General features: G+C 53.1%; 1 protein-coding gene across 3 annotated transcripts; it reads right to left on the bottom strand.

The window, feature by feature from the left end:
• Nucleotides 1-2,247: 2,247 nt before the first annotated feature.
• Nucleotides 2,248-21,205, bottom strand: Cdc42bpg (CDC42 binding protein kinase gamma). Of its 3 annotated transcripts, none has more exons than XM_051193716.1 (37): nucleotides 20,968-21,205; nucleotides 18,716-18,807; nucleotides 18,549-18,632; nucleotides 18,127-18,222; nucleotides 17,648-17,796; nucleotides 17,149-17,242; nucleotides 16,807-17,007; nucleotides 16,461-16,709; nucleotides 15,982-16,061; nucleotides 14,862-14,959; nucleotides 14,684-14,764; nucleotides 14,406-14,512; nucleotides 14,131-14,310; nucleotides 13,818-13,910; nucleotides 13,552-13,673; nucleotides 13,392-13,467; nucleotides 13,061-13,167; nucleotides 12,869-12,983; nucleotides 12,398-12,546; nucleotides 12,233-12,321; nucleotides 11,878-11,930; nucleotides 11,690-11,788; nucleotides 11,550-11,609; nucleotides 11,193-11,298; nucleotides 10,813-10,946; nucleotides 10,592-10,731; nucleotides 10,416-10,497; nucleotides 9,523-9,739; nucleotides 7,575-7,637; nucleotides 6,858-7,457; nucleotides 5,912-6,009; nucleotides 5,758-5,842; nucleotides 5,521-5,641; nucleotides 5,292-5,409; nucleotides 4,983-5,100; nucleotides 4,779-4,867; nucleotides 2,248-3,372 (listed from the first exon to the last, which is right to left on the bottom strand). In XM_051193716.1, the coding sequence occupies exons 1-37, from the start codon at nucleotides 21,125-21,127 to the stop codon at nucleotides 3,316-3,318; spliced, it is 4,662 nt and encodes a 1,553-aa protein (XP_051049673.1). In that variant the 5' UTR covers nucleotides 21,128-21,205; the 3' UTR covers nucleotides 2,248-3,315. The 3 variants fall into 3 exon arrangements, with proteins under 3 accessions (XP_051049673.1, XP_051049675.1, XP_051049674.1); XM_051193718.1 differs by having other exon boundaries at nucleotides 4,779-4,864; XM_051193717.1 differs by having other exon boundaries at nucleotides 11,690-11,785.
• Nucleotides 21,206-25,821: the final 4,616 nt, after the last annotated feature.

The following is a 25,821-nucleotide window of genomic DNA, read 5'->3' as shown; positions in this document are numbered from 1 at the left end:
TCCAGTTTGACGAGGGATGGCTTCAGGTCTTAACTTGCTAGAGGCGTGAACATCCCTTCCATCTGGACAGCATCTCCCAATAAACAGAAGAAACATTCTCCAAACAGCCTGACAGCATTTGCCACTGTCATTTCACTCTTCTCTCTAGAGCCTCTTGTGAAGTAGGTTTTGTTTTTTTACACTGTTGATTTTGTGAGTGTACTTTGCCTGCTTGTCACTGTGTACCACATGTGCACACCTGATGCCCACAGAAATCAGACCAAGGCAACGGATCTTCTGGAACTGGAATCATGAATGGTGCTGGGAAAGGAATCTGGGTCTGATTCTAGCCCCAATTACTATAGTGCACCTGTGACCTCCTCTCAACCACATGGTGGCGCCCCAACTTCTTGACCCACTTTCCCTCCAGCGTTATGGCCTGCCCGTTCCCAGGGTTTAGACCTTACCCTCTTTCTCTGTCCAGCCCAGTGTGGGGGCTCCCAGTCATGGGAACTCTGGCTAAGAACAAGACACTTCCACAGAGGCTTACAAGTATAAACACTGGACTGCAGAGGATGTTAGCAAGCCTCAGATCCATTCCTACACTGTCCTCAGCCTCTGCCTTCAAGGTTGCCTTCTGCCAATTGCAAACCTGAACTCTTGGGGCCTCTAATGCTGGTTGTTTGCCCCTATGGTGGGAGAGGGAAGGGTGGGGGCAGAGTTAAAAGAGAAAATTACCTACAGGCCTCCTTTCCTGCTCAGCCACAGCCAAGTTTATCTTGGGCAGACCACAGCTGTCAGATAGCAACACTATGTCTTCCTATGGACAGTCTGGGGCACTAACACCCTCCCCCAGGTCCCTGGGGTGCCACCGTTCTTGGGGAGGCTCCCTAACACTGCCCACACATGGTTAAGCCAGCCTTTCATTATCAAATTGTCCTCATTTATCCTATTTGAGCATGTCATCTGATTCTTTTTTATATAAATCTTTTTAAGATTTATTTATTGATTGATTGATTGTGGTTGGTTGGTTGGTTGGTTTTTTCAAGACAGTGTTTCTCTGTGGCTTTGGAGGCTAGCCTGGAACTAGCTCTTATAGACCAGGCTGGAAGATTTATTTATTTAATAAATATGTGTGTGCCATCTTCATACACACCAGAAGAGGGCACCAGATCTCATTACAGGTGATTGTGAGGCACCACGTGGGTGCTGGGAATTGAACTCAGGACCCTGGAAGAGCAGCCAGTGCTCTTAACTGTTAAACCATCTCTCTAGCTGTAAAAGGTTTATTTTATGTGCATTCTTTGCCTGCAAGTATGTAAGTGCACCATGTATGTATCTGGTACCTGGAGGTCAGAAGAGGGTAACAGATCCCTAGAAACTGGAGTTATAGATGGTTGTGAACCACCATGTGGGTGCCAGGAATTGAACCCAGATCTTCTGGAAGAGCAGCCAGTGCTCTTAACCGATGAACCATTTTTTTTTTTTTCAGCCTCAGTCATTGATTCTTTAAGACACAGACTAAGGGTATCGAGAGATGGTTCAGTTGGTAAAATGCTCTGTACATTAAGAACCTGAGTTTGATTCCCAGAACATAGGCGAGAAAGTTGGGCATGGTGGCACATTTTATAATCTCAGCTTTTAAGAGAGGAAAATGGGCAGCAGCAGGCCAGCCTACCAACTCCAGGATAGGGAGATCCCATCTCAAAACCTAACATGGCTGGGTGTGGTTGCACACATTTTTAATTCCAGCACTTGGGAGTCAGAGGCAGGAAGATCTCAGTCATTTTGAGGTGACCCTGGTCTACAGTGAGTTCCAGACTAGCCGACAGAGACACAATTACGACCCCATCTCAAAAATAAAAACATGCCAGGTGGTGGTAGTACATGCTTTTAATCCCAGCACTTGGGAGGTAGAAGCAGGTGGATCTCTATCAAGTTCGAGGCCACCTTGGTTTATAGAGTTAGTTCCAGGACAGCCAGGACTACACAAAGAAACCATCTTGAAAAGCAAACAAAAAAACATAAACAACCAGAAAACAAACAAAAACACCCAAGATTCACAGTTCCTGAAGAACATTCAAAGCTGTCCTATGGCCTTCTTGAGGGCTCATGCATGCTCCTGCACTCACACTCACAGGCGCGCGCGCGCACACACACACACACACACACACACACACACACACACAGGCCAGCTTTCAACTGTCCATGATCTCCACCACTCTTCCTACCTCCCACTCACATGTTTGCACATCAAGACAGACCCAGTTTGGGAGGCCAGCAGCTTACAAAGTTGGCTTTATTGGTTTCTTGCTGCATATCAGAGCATTATGGTCCATCCCTCCCGGGAATGTGCCATTTAATAAGATAAATACTTATTTTACTCCCTACACTGTAGCAGGGTGAGGTTTAATAAAAATAGCAATATAATAACAATAATAATGACTGTAATCAATAATAAAATGCCCCCTATGTTCCCCTAATACACTTGGTTGAAGCTTCCAAAAAAAGGACCCTCCTTGCTGGGAAGGACCAAAGTGTGTCTGGAGATTTACAGCGGCCCCCGCAGGGTGTCCATCTCCCACCAAGAAGCCCTTATAAATACCCTCCCATTCCCCTCCCTGCCTAGGAACCATTTTTCCTGGACGGATTAGCTGGCAATAGTCCTGTTCTCATCCTAAGCCCCTCCCCAGAGAAAAGTTCCTGGGTCTGGTTTTCTCCTTGCTGCTTGACCTCCTCACATTTCTGTCTCTCCAGCACTCTTCTCTCCTCCTTCTCGGTTAGACGGGTCCCCCGCCGGCATCACTTCCTCTTCTGCATCCTTTGCTCCCTCGCCTTTCTCTCACCCCTTTCACCTGCACCATTCCTTCTCCTTTCCATCCTTTCCGTCTAAATCAGAGTCCATATTTCCTAGCCTGACCCTGGGCAGAGACCTGGGCATGCTCCATCTTGGCTTTCACTGGGGCCCAGCCACACTGACAAGACACCCAGCATACTCCCAAGGACCTGTCCCTTCCCACTCCTCATCCGGACTCCTACCAGCTTCCCAGGGCTTGGCCCTTTGAAGCACAGCTTTGGCACAATCATCCCTGGGCATTAGAGCCATGGCACTCGCAGAGGCCAATGTTAGAAGCCCAGGGGAAAGGCAGGATGTGGGCAAGTGGTCAGACCCCTATTCCTGGAGACCCAGGCAAGCCTTACTCTTAGCCCTCCACCCAGGCTCTCCCTGAGTCTGAATTTCAACATGTCCGGGCCAGCCGGAGTATGGCATCCCACAAGCTCTTTGCTTCCTCACTCCTTCTGTCTTGGGACTGGGGTGGGCACTGCCAGAGGGCATCAGGGGGTGCTCTCTGACTCGGGATTTGGGGGAAGACTTCGGGGCCGCTCTGAGACCTGTGGGGAAGAACAGATAGTCAGACGGGAAAGCAACAGAGAACTTTTTTCTCATGGTGCCAGTGCCTCTCAGAGGTCTCTAAGGACCCAGCACTTGCCATAGCAGGACCATAAAAGAAGGTGCACTTGAGGTGTGGTGACAGTCCTCAAAGAATCCAGAACTGCCAAGAACAAACCCAGGGTGCTGTTGCTCATTCGTCCCATTCCACATTCAGGCAAAAACATGCTTTACTCTAGGCAGAAAAATGAAAACTAGGCCCATCCACCATGGATCCCACAGAGGAACAAAGAAACAAAGCCTAGAACAAAGACCACCGCACAAACGGTGTAGAGACGCATGGCTGTAACCCCAGCACTTGGAAGGTGGAGGCAGGAGAATCATGAGTTCAATGTTAGCCTGAGCTACAGGAGGCTCTTTTAAAAAGGTGGTGGTGGTGGCATCAAACACCTTTAATCCCAGCACTCAGGAGGCAGAGGCAGGCGGATCTCTGTGAGTTCGACCAGCATTGTCTACAAAGCTACACAGAGAAGCCCTGTCATAAAAAAACAAAAACAAACAACAAAATTCTAGAGTTTGGGAAATGGCTCAAGAGGTAGGCATGGTTTAGCAGATAAAAATGATTGCCACACAACCCTGATGACCTGAATTTGAGCTCCAAAACCAAGGTTAAATGGCCAGATGCAGGCCGGGTGTTGGTGGTGCAAGTCTTTAATCCCAGCACTTGGGAGACACAGGCAGGTGGCTCTCTGTGAGTTCGAGACCAGCCTGGTCTACAAGAGCTAGTTCCAGGCAGGACAGCCTCCAAAGCCATAGAGAAACCCTGCATGGGGGAAAAAAAATCCCCCCAAAAAGCCAGATGCAGGCATATATCAGTAATCCCAGCACACCTACCATGAGATGGGAAGCAGAGACAGGAGTATCAGCTGGAAGCTTGTGTGCCAGCCAGCCTGGAGCACACAGGCAGAAACAAGAGAGACCCTGTCTTAACAGAAGGGGAGAACCAGCTTGTCCTCTGACCTTCCCTCCCCATGTGTGCTGTGGCATGTACACACCTGCACTTTTACACATTACACACACAATCTCAAGAGCTCCTGTTATGGGGCACCCCTTCCATGCATCTGATACTGTGCAGGTACCATCACCTCACACAGGTGCCAGAATAACGTCATCATTTTGCAGGTCAGACAAGGTCAGGGCAGTTGGTCCTCCCTGATTGGGAGCACACAGCTACGGCTAGGAGAGCTAAGAGTTGCAGATGGGTCCATGTGCCTCCAGGGCCTAGGTAAGTAACTCTGGCGGCTTTATGTGCTCAGAGGGGTCGTTGACTTCCTGTCCCAGTGCAGAGCTTAGTCAAAAAGTGTCCAAACTTTGAGTGGGGGAAGGAAAGCCCTACCCACTGGCTCACCTGGATCAGGGATGCTGTAGGGCTCAGGGACCCTTGGGGGCAGGACACTGATTCACTGGACAGAGATGTCCAAGGTTTCCTCTTCACTACTAGCAGGGTTAGGGAGATGGAAAGACAAAATGCCTGGATTAGATCTAAGGGCTTGGAAGGAGTGGTAACTTGGAGGAGGCATGCAAGTACTAGAGGCTATAGGGCTGTCCTTACTGGGGTCTGTCTCTCCAGGGAGGCAATCACTGCCCATGGACGCTGGGCGTCGCAATGCCTCTGAGAAGCTGTGGGGCCGCTGCGGTCCGGAGCTGCGAGGACCTCTGCTCTTCTGTTCCTGGAAGAGAACAGTGCAGAATGGTTGGGACCAGGAAGCACTGGCCATGGGAACTCAGCTTCTGGCATGGATGTATTGAGGTCTGGTTATCAGAGGGATGAGTCACCTGCCTCAACAGCCAAGCAATCAACAGAAGCCTGTGATTGGATCAACCACTACAGGGAGGTTGTGACTGGCTCTGGAGGACTCACCCTGGCCCCGTCCCTGGCACAAGGCCTCCCATCTGTAGGGCCCACGTGTACCAGGTGGTTGAAGTTGGTGGGCGGTGAGATGAACTTGGAGCGCACAAAAGGGTCCTTCAGCATCTCCCTGAAGGCAGAGGGGGTGTAAACAATAGGGGGAGGGGGGCTGCAAACCACGCCTCGCCCCTAAGAGCAGAAAGCTCTGCCCAGCAGCCACAGCCACACCACACATACATACCTGCGCTGCTGCTGTCGCAGCTCATCAGACACCCGGAAGAAGAAGCGGCGCTTGCTCTTGGTGCGGAACAGCTGGCGCCTGCTGTTGTCAGTGAGGTCGGGAATGTCAAACTCGTCCTTCTCTGTGGAAATTCAGGGAGCTGGGGAGGTGCTCACATGTCCCAGCCAGCTGGTGCACGAGCTCACACTTGTGCGCAAGTGAACGCACACAGATGTAGACAGGCTCACACTCCCTCACCTGCCAATGGGTTCCTGAGGTAGGTCAGGCGGACCTTCTCGGTGCCATAGAGGAACAAGGAGCCTTCTGGATTCAGGGGTCTAACCTGAGGCAGAAAACGGAGGTCAGGCCACGTCAGCCATCCTACCCCACCCAGGTTGGGGTAGACCTTCACCTTCTTGAGCGGCACAGTCTGCACCCATTCTGCTCGCCTCACATCAAACACATCAATGGAGTTTTCACTGAACACTGTTAGGTAGGGCGCTGTGTAACCTGCAGTGAGGAACAGCCTATATGTACTGTGTGGCCACAGGCAAGCCAGGTACCTGTCTGTCCCACAGGGAGGCCTGCCCCACCCAGCTCTTTAACAGATGAGATAATAGCCAGCATTCGCTACATGCCCACACAGTTCATAATACTTGGTATGTTTGTCCTCTCCTAACTCTTGGGCAGCTCCAAGCAGGAGCAGGTACTATAATCACCTGAATCTTGGACATTACAGATGAGGTAATGGAAATCTCAGAGCAAAGTCATGGTCAAGGTCATACAGCTAGTGATGGAGAGCAGGACACGGCCAATGGCAGTCTGTGGGCCTCAATCACGAAGGACAGTCCTTCTTTCTAGCCTCCACCCCATCACACCAGCTACAAGTGACCACACCAGCTCATGACCCTGCTCCATTCATCTGTTCATTCTTCCAAAGAAGCATAGCCCCCAGGGTGTGCCTGCCCAGGCTAGTGCTGGATGAAGGAGCCAACCCTAGCCTGTTCTACAGGCCCTAGTGCACAAAAGCAGTCACAATGGGGATGACAAGACCCAGGACACAGGTCTGAACCAAACCAAGAGGTGGCGTGAGAATAGAAGCCAGAGAGTGGTGATGGGCAAGGGAAGGAACGCAAAGGCAGCTGTCAACGACAGCAATCACAATGGGCATTTATGGACTGGCATAACTGCTCCAGGCCCAAGCAGCCATTGAAGTTGGCCAGGTAGAAAACGAAGTCAGGAAGAATAAATGCAAAGGCTAGGAAGAGGAAGGTCCTAGCCAAGCCACTCAGGACAGAACAGGGTGGCTGGACCTCCAGTGCCTGGCCCCACCCTGCCAGGCCCTCTACTGGCCTTACCCCAGCCAGTGGGTGCCGCTGGCCACAGTAGCTCGTGATTTCGTGACTTGCGGCCAGCGCCATCCACGTAGACACCAGCAGTGGCGAAGAGCAGCAGGAGCTCACTGAGGCTGAGCTCCACAGCACCCAGTGCCTCACCCAGGCCCCCGCGGGACGCTGGCAGCTCCTCAGGCACCAGGCCAGCCCCCAGCGCTAAGGGCGCAGCCTCATTGAGCAGTGGGTAGAGAGCGAAGGTGCCTGCAGCACCCACACAGAGCCGATCACCCAGCAACCCCAGGCTCTGCACTGGAGCTTGCACTTGTAGCTCTCGGATTCGGCGCTGCCAGGGCCCTGGTCCTGGGCCCAGCTGGTAACAGAGCACTTGGCGTTTGACTGCCACACAGAGCACCGGCGTCCGAGCCTGTAGGATGCGCCCAGCTGCCAAAGCCTGGCAACCTCGGGATTCCGGGATCTTGGCACCTGCCACCTCAGCATTCTCCAGTTCAGCCAGGGGGAAGAGGCGTACACTAGGACCACGGCCGCAGAGCACGACCAGCAGACCAGCAGCAGAGCTCACAGTCAACCGCTGCACCCTGCGGCAGTCCCCCACCTGGAAGATGTCTGTGGGGTGGGCAGGAGGGAGAAGCATGTGGGTAAGAAGCAAGTGACCACAGTCATGAGTACCCGGGGGCTGACCCTGCCCAGGCCCACACCCACCCTAGTCCAGCCATGTGGTACCGTTGCTGTGAAGATGAATCACAAACAGTCCCTCCTCAGTGCCCAGGGCAAGCCGTTCTTGATCTGATAGAGGAAGAGAGATCAGAGGTCAGAGAGCTTGTCAGTGACACCTTGAGGCAATAGAACCGGTGATCCCACACACTGTCCACCCAACCCCATCCTTGTGCCCTCCTTGTTCAGTTTACACTGGCTGTAATGAGGAAGGGGCTTGGCGGCAGAGGTCAGGGTGAGGCCCACTGGCTTGAGCTGTGGCATTCTGGGTAAATCTTAGTGTCCCCTTCTATAAAGTCAGGACAGCACCTTTCTTACAGAGCTGCCATAAGAAGAGATGACAGAGGAGAGGGCAAGCACTAGCAAGCACACAGATCCACAAATACCCCCATCTCTGGTCCCTGACTGACCCAGGGGACCCACAGTCTCTGCTATGGCTCCTGACCTGACCAGAGTACCTGCAAGCTGGCTCGGGGCCTCAGCTTCCAGCCCCTTTCCCAGTTGTCAGCTATGGAGGGAGGACCCTTACTGAGGCCTAGGCTCCAAACTCACTTAACTCTATAACAAGCACCTACCCTTTTGTTCACCCAGCTGCCAGGAAGAAAGTCAAGAGCTTCATTTGCGTTTCCGTGGAGACAGTGTCTTATTCCATAACCCAGGCCTACAACTCACTATGTAGCTGGCCCAAGCTAGCATGAATTTTGGGTAATTCCCCTAATTGGTTGTTCCTTTTGTTTTATTGTAACAGGGGCTTAAATAGTTCAGGCTGCACTCAACTCACTGTAGATGAGGCTGGCTTTGAACTTCTTATCCTCTCCCAAGTGCCAGATTTATAGGTGTGTGTGGTGCTACTCCCAGGTCTGACTCGGGTGGTTTTGTTTGTGTGTATACGTATATATGCACGCAAGCATGTATGCACATATACAAACATACATATATATATACATACATATATTTTGTTTGTTTTTAGAGACAGGGTTTCTCTGTAGCTTTGAAGCCTGTCCTGGAACTTGTTCAGTAGACCAGGCTGACCCCAAATGCAGAGCTCCACCTGTCTCTGCCTCCTGAGTACTGGGATTAAAGGCGTGTCCTCCCACCTGATATATGTATATATGTGTATGTATATAAAGAATTATTTTATGTGTATGGGTGTTTTGTTTTGCCTGCATGTAATGTCTGTGTATCATGTGTGGTCCTGGTGTCAGTAGAGGACAGAAGGTGGTATTGGATGCTCTAGAACTGGAGTTATGGATGATAGTGAACTCCCCACGTGGGTGATGGGAATTGAACCCAGGTCCTCTGGAGGAGCAGCTAGTGCTTTTAACCACTGGGACAGCTCTCCAATCCAGTTTGATGTTGTTGTTTGTTTTGTTTTTTAAGCTACTTATTAGCTAAGGATGCCCCTGAGCTCTTGATCCTTCTGTTGTGATCTTACGTGTGCTGGGATTATATACAGGCACCAAGCCATGCTTGTTTTTTTTTTTTTTTTTTGAGACAAGGTCTCTATATGTTGCTCAGCTCAGGCTAACTTGAAACTCTGGAGCTTTCTGCCTCAGCCTTTCAGGACATCTCTGCTTCTCCCTAAAACCCCTGTCCCTTCCACTTATTTGAAATTCTCTTAGAAAAAGGAGAACCGGCTGGGTGTGGTATGGTAGTGCTCACCTTTAATCTTTTTTTTTTTTTTTTTTTTTTTTTTTTGGTTTTGTGAAACAGGGTTAGAACTATGTAGGGAGACCCTGTCTCAACAAAACATTGACAACAAGAGAATCAGAACTTACAGAAATGAAGTGGAGAGAAACCAGGGTGTGGTCCATGACCCATAATGGCTCATCACATAGCAACACAGAGGAGGGATGAGAGGCTACGTATCAGGGACAGACCTAAGCCAGTACCTCCCTACTAGCCTAAACTTCCCCACAGGCCACTCAGAGTGACAGCCCTTCAGTGTAAGACTCACCAATGACAGCAGCACAGAGAGTATGAGGCAGCAGTGGCAGCCCATTGTCATAGGCCTCCTTGAGGGTGTACACAGGCCGGGGCCTTGGACGTGCATCCAGTAGCAGCCGCTGCAGCTCACCTAACACCTGAAGCCAACGCTCCCGCTCTCCCTCATTCTCAGCCAGCAGCAACACAGTACATGTGGTTGGTGGCACCGTCAGCTGGGAGACTGTCACCTGCAGAGAAGGAGTCAGGCTGGAGGGCTACAACCAAGAGCCATGCATTCATCTGTCCTTCCCTCCTTCCCCTCCTGATGTTTGTTAGCACGCTAGCTGGTTGTAGTGCTAGGCAGGGAGTAAGCCAGACAGAGTATCAGACAAGCACCCTGGCAATGTCAGAGCCCAGTGATGGGCGCCATAACAGGAAAGATAAGCACTGTGGGAACGCAGAATAGAATCCCTAAAGCAAGCCAAGAGATGAAGGATAATTGTCCAGGGGACAAGAATACTACCCAGTGTTAGTGAACCTGGGTCCAAGGGACTGGGCCTAGAAGGTTCTGGCAATTCTGTGCAGAGGAATGAGACCAAGGAGGAGTTATACATGAATGCAAGGCACTCTGGGAAAGAACAAGGTATGGCTAGTAAGGTAAGGACTCGGGTTGAGGGTTGAGAAAGTCTGTAGGCTCAGATGCTGGGTGTCTGTAATTATTGCTTGAGAGCCTCCTGAATGTACGGGGCAGCCATTCAAGGGCCATAAACAAAGCAAGACATAGCCAGGTTGCTGTGTGGCTGTGGACAAATGTGTGAAGGTGAGATGGCTGGTAGAGGACAGAGTAGAGATGCAGCAGTGGCAAAGATAGGGCCAGCATAGGAGGCAAATGGCGGTTGGGCCAATCCTGCCCTGAGCACTCACTCTAAAGATGCGTGGCAGGTCCTTGGATTGGGCGTGGATGACATCCGAGGCCAAGACAGGGGTAGCTGAGAACTGAGGATCCCTGAGATGAACAAAGGATACACAAGAGATTGTACTGTCCCTGAATGAACCCCTCATCACCTGGGCCTTGTCCCATGTCACTGCCTGGCACCTACCTCAGATCCAAAGCCTGCAGGAGGACCCCATTGGCCAGGCTTCCTCGTGGGTCAGGAACATCAAACAGCAACAGGCGGGAGTCACTGAGAGCAGCATACACTCGCTGCCAGCCCCGCCGGACACCTGACGGCCGTGGCACCTGACGGGAAGACAAACATGGAGGGCTGCACAGGTCCTTGGCTCCCATGCCTATCGTCCTCAGCCCTTAGCCGCAGCTCACCGACAGGAAGCCCTCATAGGCAGTGCCTGTGCCTGTTTCGGGGTGCACTCCCAGGGCTGTGCGGAGGAGTTCAGGGGGCACAGGGCAGGGCGGGGCCTGTGGAGCACAAGCTGAGTGACAGAAGTAGCCGCAGGCTGTGGGGAAATGGAGAGTTTTGGAAGGATGAGGCAGGTCAGGAGCTCAGAACAAGGACCTGAGCTTTGCTGAACAGCTCCCTGAACTGTCACCCATTGCCACCAAGTGAGAAAGGAATAACGGAGTAGGGGAAATTTGACCAAGAGGCATGGGTAATGTTGGGTTGAGGAACAGCCTGGGTGTGTCAGGGTCACACCCTGGGGGCTGTGGTGTGAGGGAAGATGCTGAAGGAGAAGGGTTCTTACTGTCACAGCCAAGGCCTTGGCGGCCCAGGCCCAGCATCAGCGAGGTACATCGGAGACACTTGGTAGGGGATGGGAAACTCCGGGGACGCAGTGTGTGTGAGCCAGGCTGTGAAGGGGTACATACTGTCACCAATTCTGCCAGGGCCTCCCAGCCTTTGGGGCACCCCGAGCTCCACCCCAAAGGGTTAGGATGGCCAAGAAGATGAGCCAGGTGGCCATGTCAATTCTGAGTGCCTATGAGGCCATGTCAAGAAACCAGCACCATCACCCTAAACATGGCCTGCAGGGGTGGGGTAGAGATGGGAATGTCCCAGAGGGATTACAGGAACGTGGGACAGTAGCCCTCTGGCCACTGACCTTAGCGGGAGGACCTTCTGCAGGGGTAGTGGTGGCAGCAGGCACTCTGGGGAACACAGTCTGCAGAAAGTGAGTGAGCGAATGAGAAGGGAGTGGGCTGAGAGCCCAGCCCCACCTGGGGACGTCCTGTCTGCTCTCACCCCCATGCGCAGACTGCGGCGGCCCTCCAGCCTCAGCTCTGCTTCTGCTCCAGACCTCGGGGCCTCTCCTGAATTGCCAGGGTCCTTGGCAGAATCCTTCTGGGAGATGAGTGAGGATGGGAGGAAGTCGAGTCACCATGTTCCTCACCAGGACTCCTCCCTAACTGGTCCCTCTACCTGGTTCTTACCTCTGTGTTCCGGAAGGACAGGAGAGGGATGAGGGAGGTGGAAGGCTTGGCATCTGTAGATAAAGAGTACAAGTAACTGAGGTTGCTGTCCCTAGCCTCAGGAGCCAGGGGTGGGTGTGAGCCTCAGTTTCTATCTCAGTAAGATGTGGAAATGTCCACAGGTGGGGTTTGGGGGGATTCTGGCACACAACAGTGTTCATTAAGTGCTGGGTGACAGACAGGTGCTGGTGTAAACAGCAATGTGTAGGAGGAACACAGTTCTCTCATATGAGCACAGCTGCCATGGGAGTTCCCTAGCATCCATGAGACTGGAGCAGGGGATTGGCTCCAGGGTAGGCAGGCAATGGGCACTCACCTCCTGGCCCACGGGCTCGAAGCTCCTCCCGTAGCTCAGCCACCTCCTGCTGCAGGGCCTGGCTTTGCTTCTCAGCCTCCTGCAGGCGGCTGGGGGAAGAGAGCAATGGCTCACTACGGGCTTCTGCATGGATCCCACTCCTGTAGTATCTGCCCTTGGCCTCACCGTTCTGCCTGCAACTGAGCCTCCTGCACCTGTGTGAGCCGCTCCTGCAGACCCTGCTTGGCCCTGATCTCAGCTTCCAGTGCTGACTGAAGCTCCAGCCGGGCTGAGGCGTCCATCTTCTGCAGCCTCCGTGCCTTCCACTGGTGGTCCTGGTAGCAGTCAAGGGTGTTCTCTGGGACTGGCAGCTTCAGAGACTTCCCTCCCTCTCTCCCTCCCTCCCACGAGAGCACATGGTTGCCAATGCCACTTGGCCAGACCCAAAGACCCCACTCTTCCCTTCCTTGACCCTCAGCATGAACCTGGAGCTTGGGGGGTGACAAGATGGCTCAGAAGGCAAGTGTGCTGCCAAACCTGAGAACTTGAGTTTAATCCCTAGGGACCCCCCAGGTAGGAAGAGAGAACCAGTTCCCATAAGCTGTCTTCTGACCTCTACACAAACACAGATGCCATGCTTTTATGCATGGGGCTCACCAGAGGCCGAGTAGGAAGTGTCTGAGTGCCCACATTTCGCAAGGATTCCAGCTCCTCAGCCATCTTAGTAGCCAAGGCCTGTAGGTAGCCTCTTGAGACCTTCTCATCATTCACCCTGAATAGGAATGGGCTATGTGTCATGGTCCGGGTCCTTAGCCGTGCCCAGGCCCCACCCAGCCCCAAGGCACGCACCAGGTAAGGATGTCAGCGATCTGGGCCTCCCAATTGCTCTCAGTCTCCCGCCGTTCGCCCTCCAAACGCTGTCTGCTCTGTAGCTCCAGCTCCAGCTCTTCTGCCAGCTGGGGTCACAGAGGGAGGAGGGCTCAGTCCCCAGGAGACCTCACAGTCCTGCCTATATACCAGTTGCCTCACCCCTCAGTCTCCCCACAGGTCACCCACCCTTTTGAGCCCCATTTCTGTCCATGCTTCCACATGCTATAGTGTGCCCAGCAGCTGGGACTCTGGAGCTCTTTCCTGACCTTGCTGGCAGCCAGCCTATGCCTTGCTTGTCCCCTCTGCTCACCCGTTCCTGCTCCCGGCTCAGCCGCTGGTTTTCCTCCTGGAGTCGGCACAGAGCCTCCTCTTTCCCAACACTGATCCTGGGGAGAAGGCCAAGGAGTTGGGCTTGACTCCCAGGCCAGCGCTGCCCTGTTCTCTCCCGGCCGTCCCTGTCATGTGCTCACCCTTGGCTGCAGGCATGTTCCAGCTGCTCCCTCAGAGCAGCTACCTCCTTCCTCAGCTGGGCCTCTTGAGACTGACCCTCAGGTGACCCCATACCATCGGTCTCAACGGCTGCATGGATGACCTTGACAATGTAGAGAGGAAGCAAAGCAGGGGTTTCAGGAGCCATGGCCCACCTCACCTTGGGACTCTAAGAGGGGTTAGACTAAGGGGGAGTGTCTCTTGCCACAGGGGGGAAGTGTGTGTGTGGGGGCATGACACTCCATACCTTGGCCTGGGAAGATTCCTTCTCATGGCTTCGTTTATATTGTCCCTGGAGCCGTGTAACCTCCTGGCTCAGGGTGGCCACCTGGCTTTCCAGCTGTGATGGGATACAGGGTCAAGGTAATGCTAACCCTGTCGCTCTAACCCTCTTTGTGTCGTTTTGACAAAGACTTGCAGACACAGATGGCCCCAGGTACCCATTTATCACCAGGCCCTGCTTGGCATATACCAGCCTCACAGGGTGCAAAAGGACAGGGGGTTCCCAACACTTTGAACCTAAATCCTGGCTGCTCTCCCCTCCCACTACCATCACTAACCTCCCTGCGGACAACCCAGGCTTCCTCCAGCTGGGAGCTCAGGGCCTGAATCTGGCTGGTTGTGGCTGCCTCTCTCTCCTGGGCCTCCCATAGCCTCTGTAGGAATTCTTCCTGCCGGTCCTGGGCTTGGCACAGTTCGGCAGCCTGCACCTGCAATGCTGCTTGAGCTTCAGTCAGCTCCTGAGAGCCAGGGCAAGAAGGACAAGGCCAAGTCAGGACACTGACCTCAGGGACATGAAACCCTAGGTCATTCACCCACCTCACCTATGGCTCACCTGCTGGAGGCGGTCCTTCTCCTGCTGGAGTTGGATATCTGGGCCTGGGCTCTCAGCAGGGAGGCCGTCAGTCTGTGAGAAGGAGGCCTTGCTGTCCCTCAGTGTCTCTGTCAGGAATAGTCATTGAGACTTGCACACAGGACCACCTCATCTCAGTCAAACATTCCATGTGTAGGATCTCACAGACTTTCTCCACAGCTAGAGGGGATGATCTATGTCCCTGATCACACAGTGTACCCAGAAAGGACCAGACATTTACAAGAACAGGAAAGGGATACCTGCTAGTCTCTCCTGAAGAATTTGTACTTCCTTCTGCAGCCGCACCAGCTCCTGGGGCTGTAAGGTGCCATGCAGGGCCTCTGGCAGGAGAAGGGCCTCTGGGTGAGTAGCCAGGCCTGCAGCAGTCAACCCTCACCCTGGCCTGACAGTCTCAACCTTGCCCAGACGCCCTCATACCTTGACACTTCTGGCTGAGCTCCACTTTCTCCTGCTCCACACCGTGGAGCTTCTGCTCTGGGACAGCCAATAGCTCAGTGCTCTTTTCATCTCTGAGGCTGAAAGGGAACAAGGGAACAGTCAGCAGAAAACCATCCTCATGTACCAGTCGTCTGTCCATCCAAGAAATAGCACATCGCTCTAGACCCAGGCCTGGGCTCTATGCTGGGAGAGAACCATCAGACTATACCCTGGCTTTGGGGACCTGGACGAGCTGGGGACCCTGGGGACCAGGGTGACCTGGTCAGTCATGGACAACATCTGAGCCTATTTCCTCACAGGGAAATGGAAAACAAGGCCTGAGCTAGGCAGTGGCACACGCCTTTAATCCCGGTACTCGGGAGGCAGAGGCAGGTAGATCTCTGTGAGTTCAAGACCAGCCTGATCTACAGAGTGAGTTCCAGGATAGGAAGGGCTACACAGAGGAACCATGTCTCGAAAAGCCAAAGGGCTCTTCAGTGGCCAGTGAGCTGTATCAGCTGGTAAGAGCGCCTGTTGCCAAGCCTAACCACCTGATCCCATCCCTGAGACCCGCAAGATGGAAAGAGAGAACTGACTTCTGAAAGTTATTCTCTGCCCTCTACAAGTGCATTGCGGCCATCATGTCCACACGCACATTAGAGCATGTGCACATTCGCTCGTGCACACGCATGTGCACACACACACAAATATTAATCAAATAAAAAAATGTAAAAAAAGGCAACAAAGTTAACAAGGGTCTGAAAAGCTACTGGAGAGATGAGTGTGCTAGTCCACACCCAGGACCCAGTGGCCCTCAGGTGCACCGCTCTAAGTGTTCCTTCTACCTATGCTTCTCTTGGGTCTCAGGACAACCCATTTGAATGGGTGATGCTCACCCTTTTTACGGAGGCCAATGAGGCTGGACAGTAAAGGCCCTGCATAGCCTCTCTCATGGGCCTAGTACATTTAACAATTTGTCAAACAAGGTGATGTCCCACGGGCATAGCCATGACTTTGATTGACCATAAGGACAGAGAACTGAGGAGTGCCTTTCACACACTGAAGCCATTTTGTCCCTTCCCTCAGGGATCTTCCCAGCAGGTGTAAAGACCAGACTCACCTGCCTGAGGTATAAGTGAAGCCTACAAACGGCAGGTGGTGGCCTGAGAAGGCCCCATGGGAGGGTGGTGGCAGTGTCTCCTACAGGAAAGGGAAAGAGAGTCAGGACCACAGACGAAGTGAGAACCAGAAGAGCCCCACAAACTGGGCATTTACTCAGGTGTGCACCTGGGGAATAACACAGCCTGCCCACCCCCACCCACCCCCAAGAAAGGGACCACAACTCCCATGAGCCTTTGTATTCAAGATGTCCTAGAGGCTGCAAGGAGTTTTCTTCCAAACAGCTAACGCCAAAGTACTTGGAACAATCCACCATGCAGATGAGCCAGCCAAGGTGAGCCATAAAGCCATAACTCTCATGAGCCCCAGGGATCCAAAAGCCTCACCCTAGCCTTTCAACTGCTATTGGGAAAATCTGGGGTAGGTGTTCATAGCTCAGAAGGTCAAGCCAAACTTCTTTCAGAGGCATCTGTCACTCACTGGATGGTTGAGGGTATCATCATCCACATCAAAGTTAGAGGTGTCCATAGGCCCACGGAGCTCAGGGATGTAGGGAGCTGTGCTGGTTGCAAGCCTTTCCCAATCCACTCCTTCAAAGAAAGGGTGGTTCCGGAAGTCGTCCAGCCCACCACGACCAAGCCGCTCCTCCTGGCGGCACAGCAGCTGTCGGATCAGGTCCTGGGCACTGGCAGGTACATCAGGCATATCAGAGGGGAACTGGAGGTGGTCCTGTGGGTCACAGGAGGAGCCAGGTCAGGCTGGGAGCCCACTTTGGCCTGAAGTCACCTATACTCATACAGCGTGGAGGTCCCAGGACTAGTCTAACCTCATGGTTCATGATCTTGCCGTAAGTCTCTACCAGAGATTCTGCATAAAAGGGTGTTTCCCCAAAGAGCAGCTCATAGGCGCAGACTCCCAGTGACCACCAGTCACACTGTGGGCCATAGTGACCCTTGCCCTCTTCCATGGCCTGTAGGATCTCAGGAGAGATGTAGTCTGGGGTCCCAACGGCGACTGATGAATCCACCTGTGGCAGGGGTGTTAGAGGCCATGAGGCCATGGGACTGGACCAGGCACCCCACTCTCCAGGTGCCCCCCCCCGTTGGAACCCAATGCCCCTGCACTTGGCCTGCTACCCTCAGCTCCAGTTCTAGGTGGGCTTCCTTACCATGCCATTGTTGTTGAGACGCAGACAGGAGCCAAAGTCTGCCAAGCGTATGTGGCCATTCATGTCAAGCAGGATGTTGTCAGGCTTGACATCCCTGAAGGAAGGTGGGAGATTGAAGGGCTTAATATGTGTGTATGTGTTTAGACAGGTGCTCAGGTGCACACCTGCCTGTGTATGTGCTCACACATATTCTGTGTGTATATGCACGTGAGAGTTAGTGAAGGCAAGAGCCAAGGAGGAAACAGGCAGCGAGGCTGGAGGAAAAGGCTTGTAGTGTTGACTCTAGGAACTGCAAAGTGTATTGTGAAGGATGCTGGAATTAGTTGTCCCCTGAAAGGACACCACACCACTCATCTGCCACCATGAACTGGGTGGGTTTGAGCCAGGGGCTTACTTGTACTAATCTCTGACTTGCTTAACTGTAAGATAGACATATTAGCAGGCCCTACCAAACAACTTTTGGGAGGAAGACTAGGAAGTGACAGAACTTGAGCCTCACCTGTGGACATAGCCCAGCTGGTGCAGTGAGTGGATGGCCAGCACCATCTCAGCCAGATAGAACTGGGCAAGCTCGGGTGGGAGGCGGTCCTCAAAGCGGCTCAGCAGTGTGAGGAGGTCCCCCCCAGCGTAATAGTCCATCACCAGGTACTAGAGGGCAGTGGGTAGAGCCAAGAGTCAGACTCAGAATGGGGACAACTGTTGACCTCACACTGTGTCTTGGAGACCCAGGGAAGACAGGGCTGAGCAGTGACTATGGCAACTACTGGAGGCTGACTATCCTGAAATTCACTCTGTACACCAGGCTGGCCTTGAACTCACAGAGATCAGCCTGCCTCTTCCTCCCAAGTGCTGGGATTAAAATATGCCCACCACCACCATGCCCAACAGACCTAAGGAAGGAGATTCTAGGCCCAGGAAATGAGACAGACTGTTCCTTTCCTCCCAGGCATGGCTCCTCCACTACTCAAAGATCCTCACCAGGTATTCCTCATCTTGGAAGGCATAGTGCAGAGCAGTCACCCAACGACTGTCTCCCTTCACCAGAACATCTCGCTCCTCCCGGAAACAGGCCGTCTGAAGCAAGTTTAGAAAGCAGGGGGTAGAATGGGACCAACTCCCAGAGACTCCCCTTCCCCAGCCCAGAGAATGGAGGACTCAAAAGCCCAGAGGCTGATCAAAGGAAGTTCTGCTAGACCCCATGCTGGGCTGGCTGGCTTTGGATGAGCCTGAGCCCAGCTTCTGGTGGTGGGAACTCATCCCAATTCATCATAAGTAAAGTTTACTGTGAGGGGTAGGAGATAAGTAACTATTGAGAATGGCATCCTATACCCCACCCCTTCTTCTGGCAGCACACACACGTCCCCCTACCCATTTGCAGGGTGCCTGTACCCTAAACTGACCTCAGCCCTCTTCAGCATCTCCCACTTATGCAGCATCTTCATGGCAAAAATCTGGCCACTGTCCCTCTGTCTAACCACAGCAACCTGAGGGCACCAAGCATGCACTGGGTTAGACCAGACTGAGTATAATGCCCCTCCTTTCCCAGCCACCCAGGACATTCACTTACCTCCCCAAAGGCCCCTCTGCCAATCACCTTCAAGATCTCAAAGTCATCTCTCTGCAGGCGCAGCTCTTTCACTTTTGTTACAAAGGGGCTGGCTGAGGGGACGGACAGAGTGGACTCAGAGCCTTCTCCTTGGGACCTCCCATGAGACTAGGACCAGGATTACTTTCCCAGAGGCGGCCCAGCCAAGAGGCAGATCAGAGCCAGGGCTCATTTGGTCATGGTCCTGAGTCCATGGATCACCATGCCCCAGACCCTGTTACCTCTATCTGAGATACAGAGGGACTTTGTGGTCCTCCCCAGCCAGGGTCCTGATCCTAGCTGACCAGTTCACCCCAGAGACAACAGAAGATACCACTCCTACCCTACCTAGTTCACAGCCTTTGGCAGCTCATGGCTAGCCCAGAGCCTATCTGGGAAACTGGATAGGTGACATTCCTTGTCCCCAGAAAGGCTTCTCTGCCATTCAGGAGCTGTGGGCCTGGGTCTGGGGACCCTGTATGCACAGAGCAATCTGGTGGAGGAAAGGTCTGGGGCAGCCCCTGAGGGCAGGGAGACACTCTGTTGTGCTCCAGAAAGACGGGCTCTGTGCTCCCTAAGTGGGGCCTCTGGGTCAGGAACAGAGCCAGTCTGCTCAGGTACTCACAAGACACAAGACTTGAAAACAGGGCCAAACCCTCCACCTGGTGCTCAATGCCAGCACCTGAGGGCGTGTGCACACAGGGTTCCTTCCAGGCTTCACAGCCCTGCTGCTTGGAGCCCTGCCTCCTCTCTGGATGGGGCTTTTGCACACAACCCCCCCTCCACAAGGGCCATATCTGGCCACTCCCAGGCTCTCCCCAGGAGGGAGGTCATTGAGGGTTGGGAAATGAAGAAGACAGGAGTGACCAGTGAGGATTTGGGGTTATCTTCTGGCATTTTGCCTCAGTTTCCCCCTGCCAAGAGGTAAACTCCCTGCCAGCTGGGCGGGCCTGTGGGTGGGGCAGAGAGCTGCTCCACGGGTTTATCAGGCAGAACCCCACAGCGGGGGCGGTTTGGAAAACGTCACTACAGAAATTAGTTGTCTCTTCCTAGGTTTGTACACAGAGCTCAGGAGGAGCAGCTACCAGCCGTGTGGGGCTGTCAGGGGTGACCACCAGCCACATAGGCCAAACCTGGTGCCCAGAACCAAGACTATCCAACCCTCTGGACAAGATGCCCAGTACCTTTGTCTTGCCAGAGGGGTGGGGGCTCTGGGCAGGAGCAAGGGACAAGTTGGGGCAGGAGAGGCGTGAGTCACGGCTGGCCTTGGAGTTAACTCAGATGTCAACAGACATCCCCTATGTTGGGGTCCCAGGCTACGCCAACTCAGACACATGCATAATACACAAAAGTCACAGGGAAATAGGAAGGCAACAGGAGCAGGGCCCTAAACTGCTCTCAGGCAGAAATGGCAAGTCTGGGTGGTAGACCCTATCCACACCAGGCCCAGTCTCGTACCTGTCCATGGCTCAGGAGCGCCAGGAACGTTGATCGTCTACTGGGCAAACACCTCACCCTCCAGGCCCTCCCCTCCAAAGCCTGGCCAGGTGTGACCAGGGAACCCTTGTGATGGCACTAGTGCCTATTCTGGGTTTAGAGTCACCCTAGGTCATTGTTCCCAAGAGTTCAGATGAGTCAAATAGAAAAGGGTGCAGATCCACTTCCAATGAGGACCCAAGTCCCCAAAGGGGTCGGGGTTTGTCCTTAGTCCAGGCTAGGGATTGGGGTAAGGAGTCTGGTCTGCAAGGTGAAGTGTGAAGATTTGTGAGTGTGTGACAGAGCCAGACAGGTAGGAGGGGTCCCAGGGCAAAGTCGCAATTTCTTGAAGAGCGAAGGAGATTAAGAAAGTCTGTGTGTTTCTGTGACACAAAACGGGCGTCCACCTGAATGTGTGTTCTGGGTGGAGCATGACGTGTGATCAAGGAATCCTGTAGGTGACCGTTGTGGAGGATGTGTATTGGCAACATTATGTCTGGGGTCTGCAGCTGGGAATGAAAGTGTGCATTAAGTGTGCGTTGTGTACCTGTCCCTGTGTCTGGGAGTTTGAGAGAAGGTGCAGGTGAGTGAGCAGGCTGTGGAGTCCCACGGCAAGCGTTAGAGACAACGCGAGGAGTTAGTGTGTCTTCAGGAAGAAGTTTCTGGAGTGTGCCATCTCTGGGGAAGGGTCCGGAGAGGTAGAGCTCGGGGTGGCGTCCCCCCAGCCTCCCTTCCCGGGTGCTGCCTTGACCACTCACCCCAGCTCAGAAACTGCGCCACGTTGCGCTCCCGGCGCAGGGAGGCGCTGCTGAGCTCGTGGTGCAGCCCAAGCAGCAGATCCAGGAGGCCGTCGAGCCCCGGACTGCCACCGGCCTCGCCCCGTACCAGCTGCTCCAGCGCACGCAGCCGCTGCTCCATAGCTGCGGCTGGAGCCCCGCAACCCAGGCTAGAGCCAGGCCGCCTGCATGCCCCGTCCGTCCGTCGTCCGGCGGTCCGTCCGTGGTTTCGCGGCTCGCTTTGCACGGCTTCCCCCCACCCTCCCGCCCTCCCCGCTGTCACCTTCCTCTGTCGCTACCCGCGTTCCTCACCTGGCCGCCCGCCCCGCCCTCCAAGCCCGCCCCCGACGGACGGGCAGGTGCGCACCGACCAATGGGAGCCGCGACTAAAGGTGAAGGTGGGAAGGCGGAGGCGCGCAGGGGCGGGGCCGACCCTCGGCCAGGAAGTGGGAGGGCGGGCCACGAAAAGTAACTCCTGGGCGGGGTTGGAGGGGTTCCATTGGGGTCGCAAAAGACCATCTGATCCCAGTGTTGCCTCAGTCCCAGCCCCACCTACACCCTCATGGGGCCCTAACCTAGGTGGAGCATGCCCAGGGCACCGCAACTTCCCGTGCGCCCCGGGCAGCGGTCTGTCCCTTAGCCAGGCCAGAGGGGCTAGGGACCGCTGCGGCCCTGGAGCCGGATGGGAGTTGTAGTCCGCTCTCGCCCGGGTTTGCAAGCCGCGCTAAGGCAACACACCCACCTCCCCCGCAAAAGATTCTGATCTCCTTTACATCGTCAAAGTTAACTCAGAGACATGTAGTTGAGGATGGACACACTCATTTAGCAGATGAATACACTGAGGCTTGGAAGAAAGAGTGGCGGCTTCTGAAAACTAGACCCTCGTGTGGACCTAGGTGGTACCGCTTTTTAAGGCTTTGGCGGGAACAAGGCCAGCGGCCTGACCTGGAACGTGGAGGGCGCGAGAAGTCCGAGTTGTGCTGAAAGAAGAGGGAGGAGGTGTTGGCTCTGTCCAGCGAATTTTCTGATTCTGGCCAGCTGTGTCCAGCTGTGCTGGCCTCGACCCTACGAGACCATAGTTCTCATCAGAACCAGACACTAAATGGAAGGGTGCATGACAGGATCAGGTTGCCAGTGTTGAGGGAGGAATCCTTCTGGATGTTTGCAGGGACAAACTGAATGGGACACCCCACTCCTGTCAAACACGGGGTTAAGAAACACTGCGGGTCTCTCATTTGATCTTTGCAGAGCCCCTTCTCCGTGGGGTCCACAGTTTGAAATGAGGGAAAACACGGGCGCATATTTCTTTTTCAGATCAGTCAGGCTGGGAAGGAGACTTTAGATTCAAATTCAAATCTGAGCAGCCTCTGCACTGCTGCAAGAGTTGGGATTGATGTTTTTTGTTTGTTTATGTTTTTGATAGGGTCTCAGATAACTCAGGCTGGTCTGCGACACACTAAGTAGCCAAGAGGTTCTGACATTGTTTGGTGGCTTGACGGAGCCCTGCAGGGTCTTACCTGAGGGATTCTGAGCCTTCCTCAGTGCCAGGCAAGGATCGGGGCCCACAGAAGGTATGAAACCACAAGGCGGCGCCAGAGACCAGGGGAGGATTGGTCTGGCGTAGGCACGTTCTCATTGGACAACTAGGAGGCTGGGACCCGGTCCAGGAATGCTGATTCTCTAGCTATAGGGGTCAGTCTGCCCAGGCCTCCAAGTCTTGGCTCACTCCCTGCATCACTTCCACAAGGTCCTTAACCTCTCTGAAAGCTGAATTCTGAGAAAAGCCCATCTCCAAGCAGCCTTCAACACCATACCAAAGTGCAGGGGCAGAGAGGGGACTCATATTTGTATTGAATACTCCAACTAGACATGGTGGCTCAGCTGTTCAGAAACAGAGGCAGGCAGATCTCTGAGTCTGACTGAGGCCAGCCTGGTCTACAGAGTGAGTTCTACCATAGCCAGGGGCTATATAAAAAAAACCAGGTACACACTTTTAAAAGGCACACACCTTTAATCCCAGCACTCAGGAGGCAGAAGCAGGTGAATCTCTGTTAGTTTGAGGCCAGCCTGGTCTACAAATCGAATAGTGAGTTCCAGGACAGCCAGATATGTTACACAAAGAAACCCAACAACAAACAAGTGCTCGCTTGGGCAGCACATCTAGTAAAAATGAAACGATATGGAGAAGCATAAGGATGACATGAAATTCTCAAAGCATTCCATATTCTTTTTTTTTTTTTTTTTTTTTTTTTTTTTGAGAGCTTTGTAGCTTTGTAGCCTATCCTGGCACTCACTCTGTAGATCAGGCTAGTCTCAAACTCACAAAGAGATTTGCCTGCTTCTGCATCCCGAGTGCTGTGGTCAAAGGTGTGTGCCACTACCACCTGGCCAAATTTTTAATAGTGACAAGTAAAAAGAATTATTTGTGGGGAAAAAGAAAAACAAGCAAAACAAAAACGAAAGACCCTGTCTCAATAAGTAAATAAATGAGAACTCCAGACCTGTCAGGCACTCAATTCTTTTAGATTCTGTATTAATTTTTTGTTTGATAGTTTTGAAACTCAGTTGTATGTATCCTGGGTTGGACTTCAGTTTTCCACACTATCTAGCAAAGGTTGACTTTGAACTCATTCTTTTGCCTCCACCTCCTCCTGTGTGCCTGTCTCGTGAAGTTTCAAGGAGGCAAACCCATGTCTTCATCATGCTAGGGAAGCCCTCAATCAACTGAGCTGCACCTTCAGCCCCTGTATTAGTGTTTGTGTCATCATTTTTGCAAGATGCTGCTTCCTTGTTTGTATAACAGGACCCTCTGCACACTTCATTGTGTCTCACAAAGCCCTTGCAGGCTCACTCTCCTCCAGACTGTTCTGGCTTCAATAGATAGCCAGACTCCTAGCCCTAACACTCACAAACACTCCTACACCTGGCAACCTTCATCCTACTGTTCTGTTCTCTGATGCCCAGTGGACTAGGCTCCCAGACCAGAGAGGCCTTGCTCACAGCTGAGCACTGCACTTGGCTCATGGTCCAGCCCAGCCATGAGGGAATCTCTCAGCTCAGAGCCTGGGCCCCAGCCACTCTGAGCAGTCAGGCATTGTCATTCTGTCTCTTCAAAAGGCTTATTCTTGTGTCATTGCCTCCTAGAGGCTCAACCAGGTCTGCAGGAGGGACCTGCTACTCCACAGCCTTCCCTTGCCTCCCAAGCTTCCTTGGTGTGGAGGTGTTGGCACCAGCTCTTGGGAGAGGCCCTGGCAGTAGATAACACCTTACTCTCTTAAGAAGATCCTTGGTGTTTCAAAGTGGCCAGAGATCTCTTATCTCCAGAGACAGGCATATTATTATCCACCCCCTTCACAGATCGACACAGGGAGGCCAGAAGGCAGTGACAAACAGCTCTAGATTTTTCCTGTAGTCCACACCCTGCCAGCAGCAGAAGGGTACCATGGGCTATGAGGCATAAAGAACAATGCAAAGTCCTACCTAGATGGACTGGGTAAATACTCCTGTAAAATTCCTTGGATGAAGAAAAGTTGTCAATTCAGAGCCCCAGGCTTAGGAGAAATAGAGCAACTTCCTACAGGGAGAGACCCAGAAGGGGAAGGTATTTGGAGCAGGAAACCTAGGTGCTTCTGACACCCTCTGAGTCTGGAAGGAACCCAGATTCAAGATGGGCTAAGGGAAGGATGCCTGTAATTTTTGTGGCCACATTTCAGGCTTCCTGAGCCCAGGTTTGCAGTTCCCCCTTCTAAAATCCAGACTTGGCCCCATGGGGGTGGCTGAGTCTCCTAGCCCTAGTTTCAGAAGCAGTGCAAAAGTTCTGGCTCTGCATTCCAAGAATGGCTGTGTGACAGGTCACACAGGTCTGCGTGCTGTGGGCAAGTCCATGCCCTCTCTCTAATCACTTTTTATGTATAATGGAGAGGGGCACCTGCTTGGATACTAGGGAAAATGAGGTGGCATGGGGTTCCTGTTGGCCTGTCGTGACATTTCTATCTAGGAATAGCTATGGTATGGGGAGCTCAATATCCTTGCCTCTACTGCTCAGGGCTTGTTCGAAGGTTTCTGTCGGGCCAGTGCAGACTCCTCATATTTCAACCGGTATCAGCTCCCACACCACTTCCCTGCCGGCCACACTATGGGTATTTCCTGTGAAATGTCCAATGTTCCAAATGTGTGGACATATGGTGATTTCATCATCCTGGCTTTTCTTCCCAAATCCTCCCCTGTGCTGCTCCAGCTCACCACAGGGGCTCCCACGCTCTGCTCAGCTGCAGCCCATGTGGTTTTGCAATTGCCAGTCTCTCAGGGTGCACAGGAAGCCAGGCCAGAGCCCCCTTTCCTTGTACCCCTGCAGCTCATGGGCGCCACCCTGTCTGAGATGCTTCAGGGAAGGGTGGGTCCCCGTTTTATTCTGAGTGTTGGGTGGGGTACCATGTTCCCCACATTCCCTACCCCTGAGTAGCCCTACCCAAGGTGCTCAGGGAAGCTAAGCACAGGTTTCTTTGGAGCCCAAAGAATAGGCTTAGAAGGCAAAAGCCAGGCTCCACTCCAGCAAGTAGCAGAGCTAGAATTTAAACATACAGCTGCTTGGTCAAGGCTGCTGTTTGAATGCTGATAGCTGACAAGTGATTCATTAATTTACTTATTTATTTGCAGTGCTGGGGGATTAAGCCCATTATCTCATGGGTGCTATACATACAAGCTATAAAGCATGTATGTGTGCAGGTTATATGTATAGGTGCATATATATGCCTGTGTCCTTCCTCAGATACCATTCACCTTGTTTTCAGACAGGGTCTCTCATGGGTTTGACTGGCTGTCTGGCCAGCCAAGGGG

Source organism: Phodopus roborovskii, unplaced genomic scaffold (assembly GCF_943737965.1).
Source record: "Phodopus roborovskii unplaced genomic scaffold, PHOROB, whole genome shotgun sequence".
NCBI classification, from domain to species: domain Eukaryota; kingdom Metazoa; phylum Chordata; class Mammalia; order Rodentia; family Cricetidae; genus Phodopus; species Phodopus roborovskii.
This window is presented reverse-complemented; position numbering and strand designations above follow the sequence as displayed.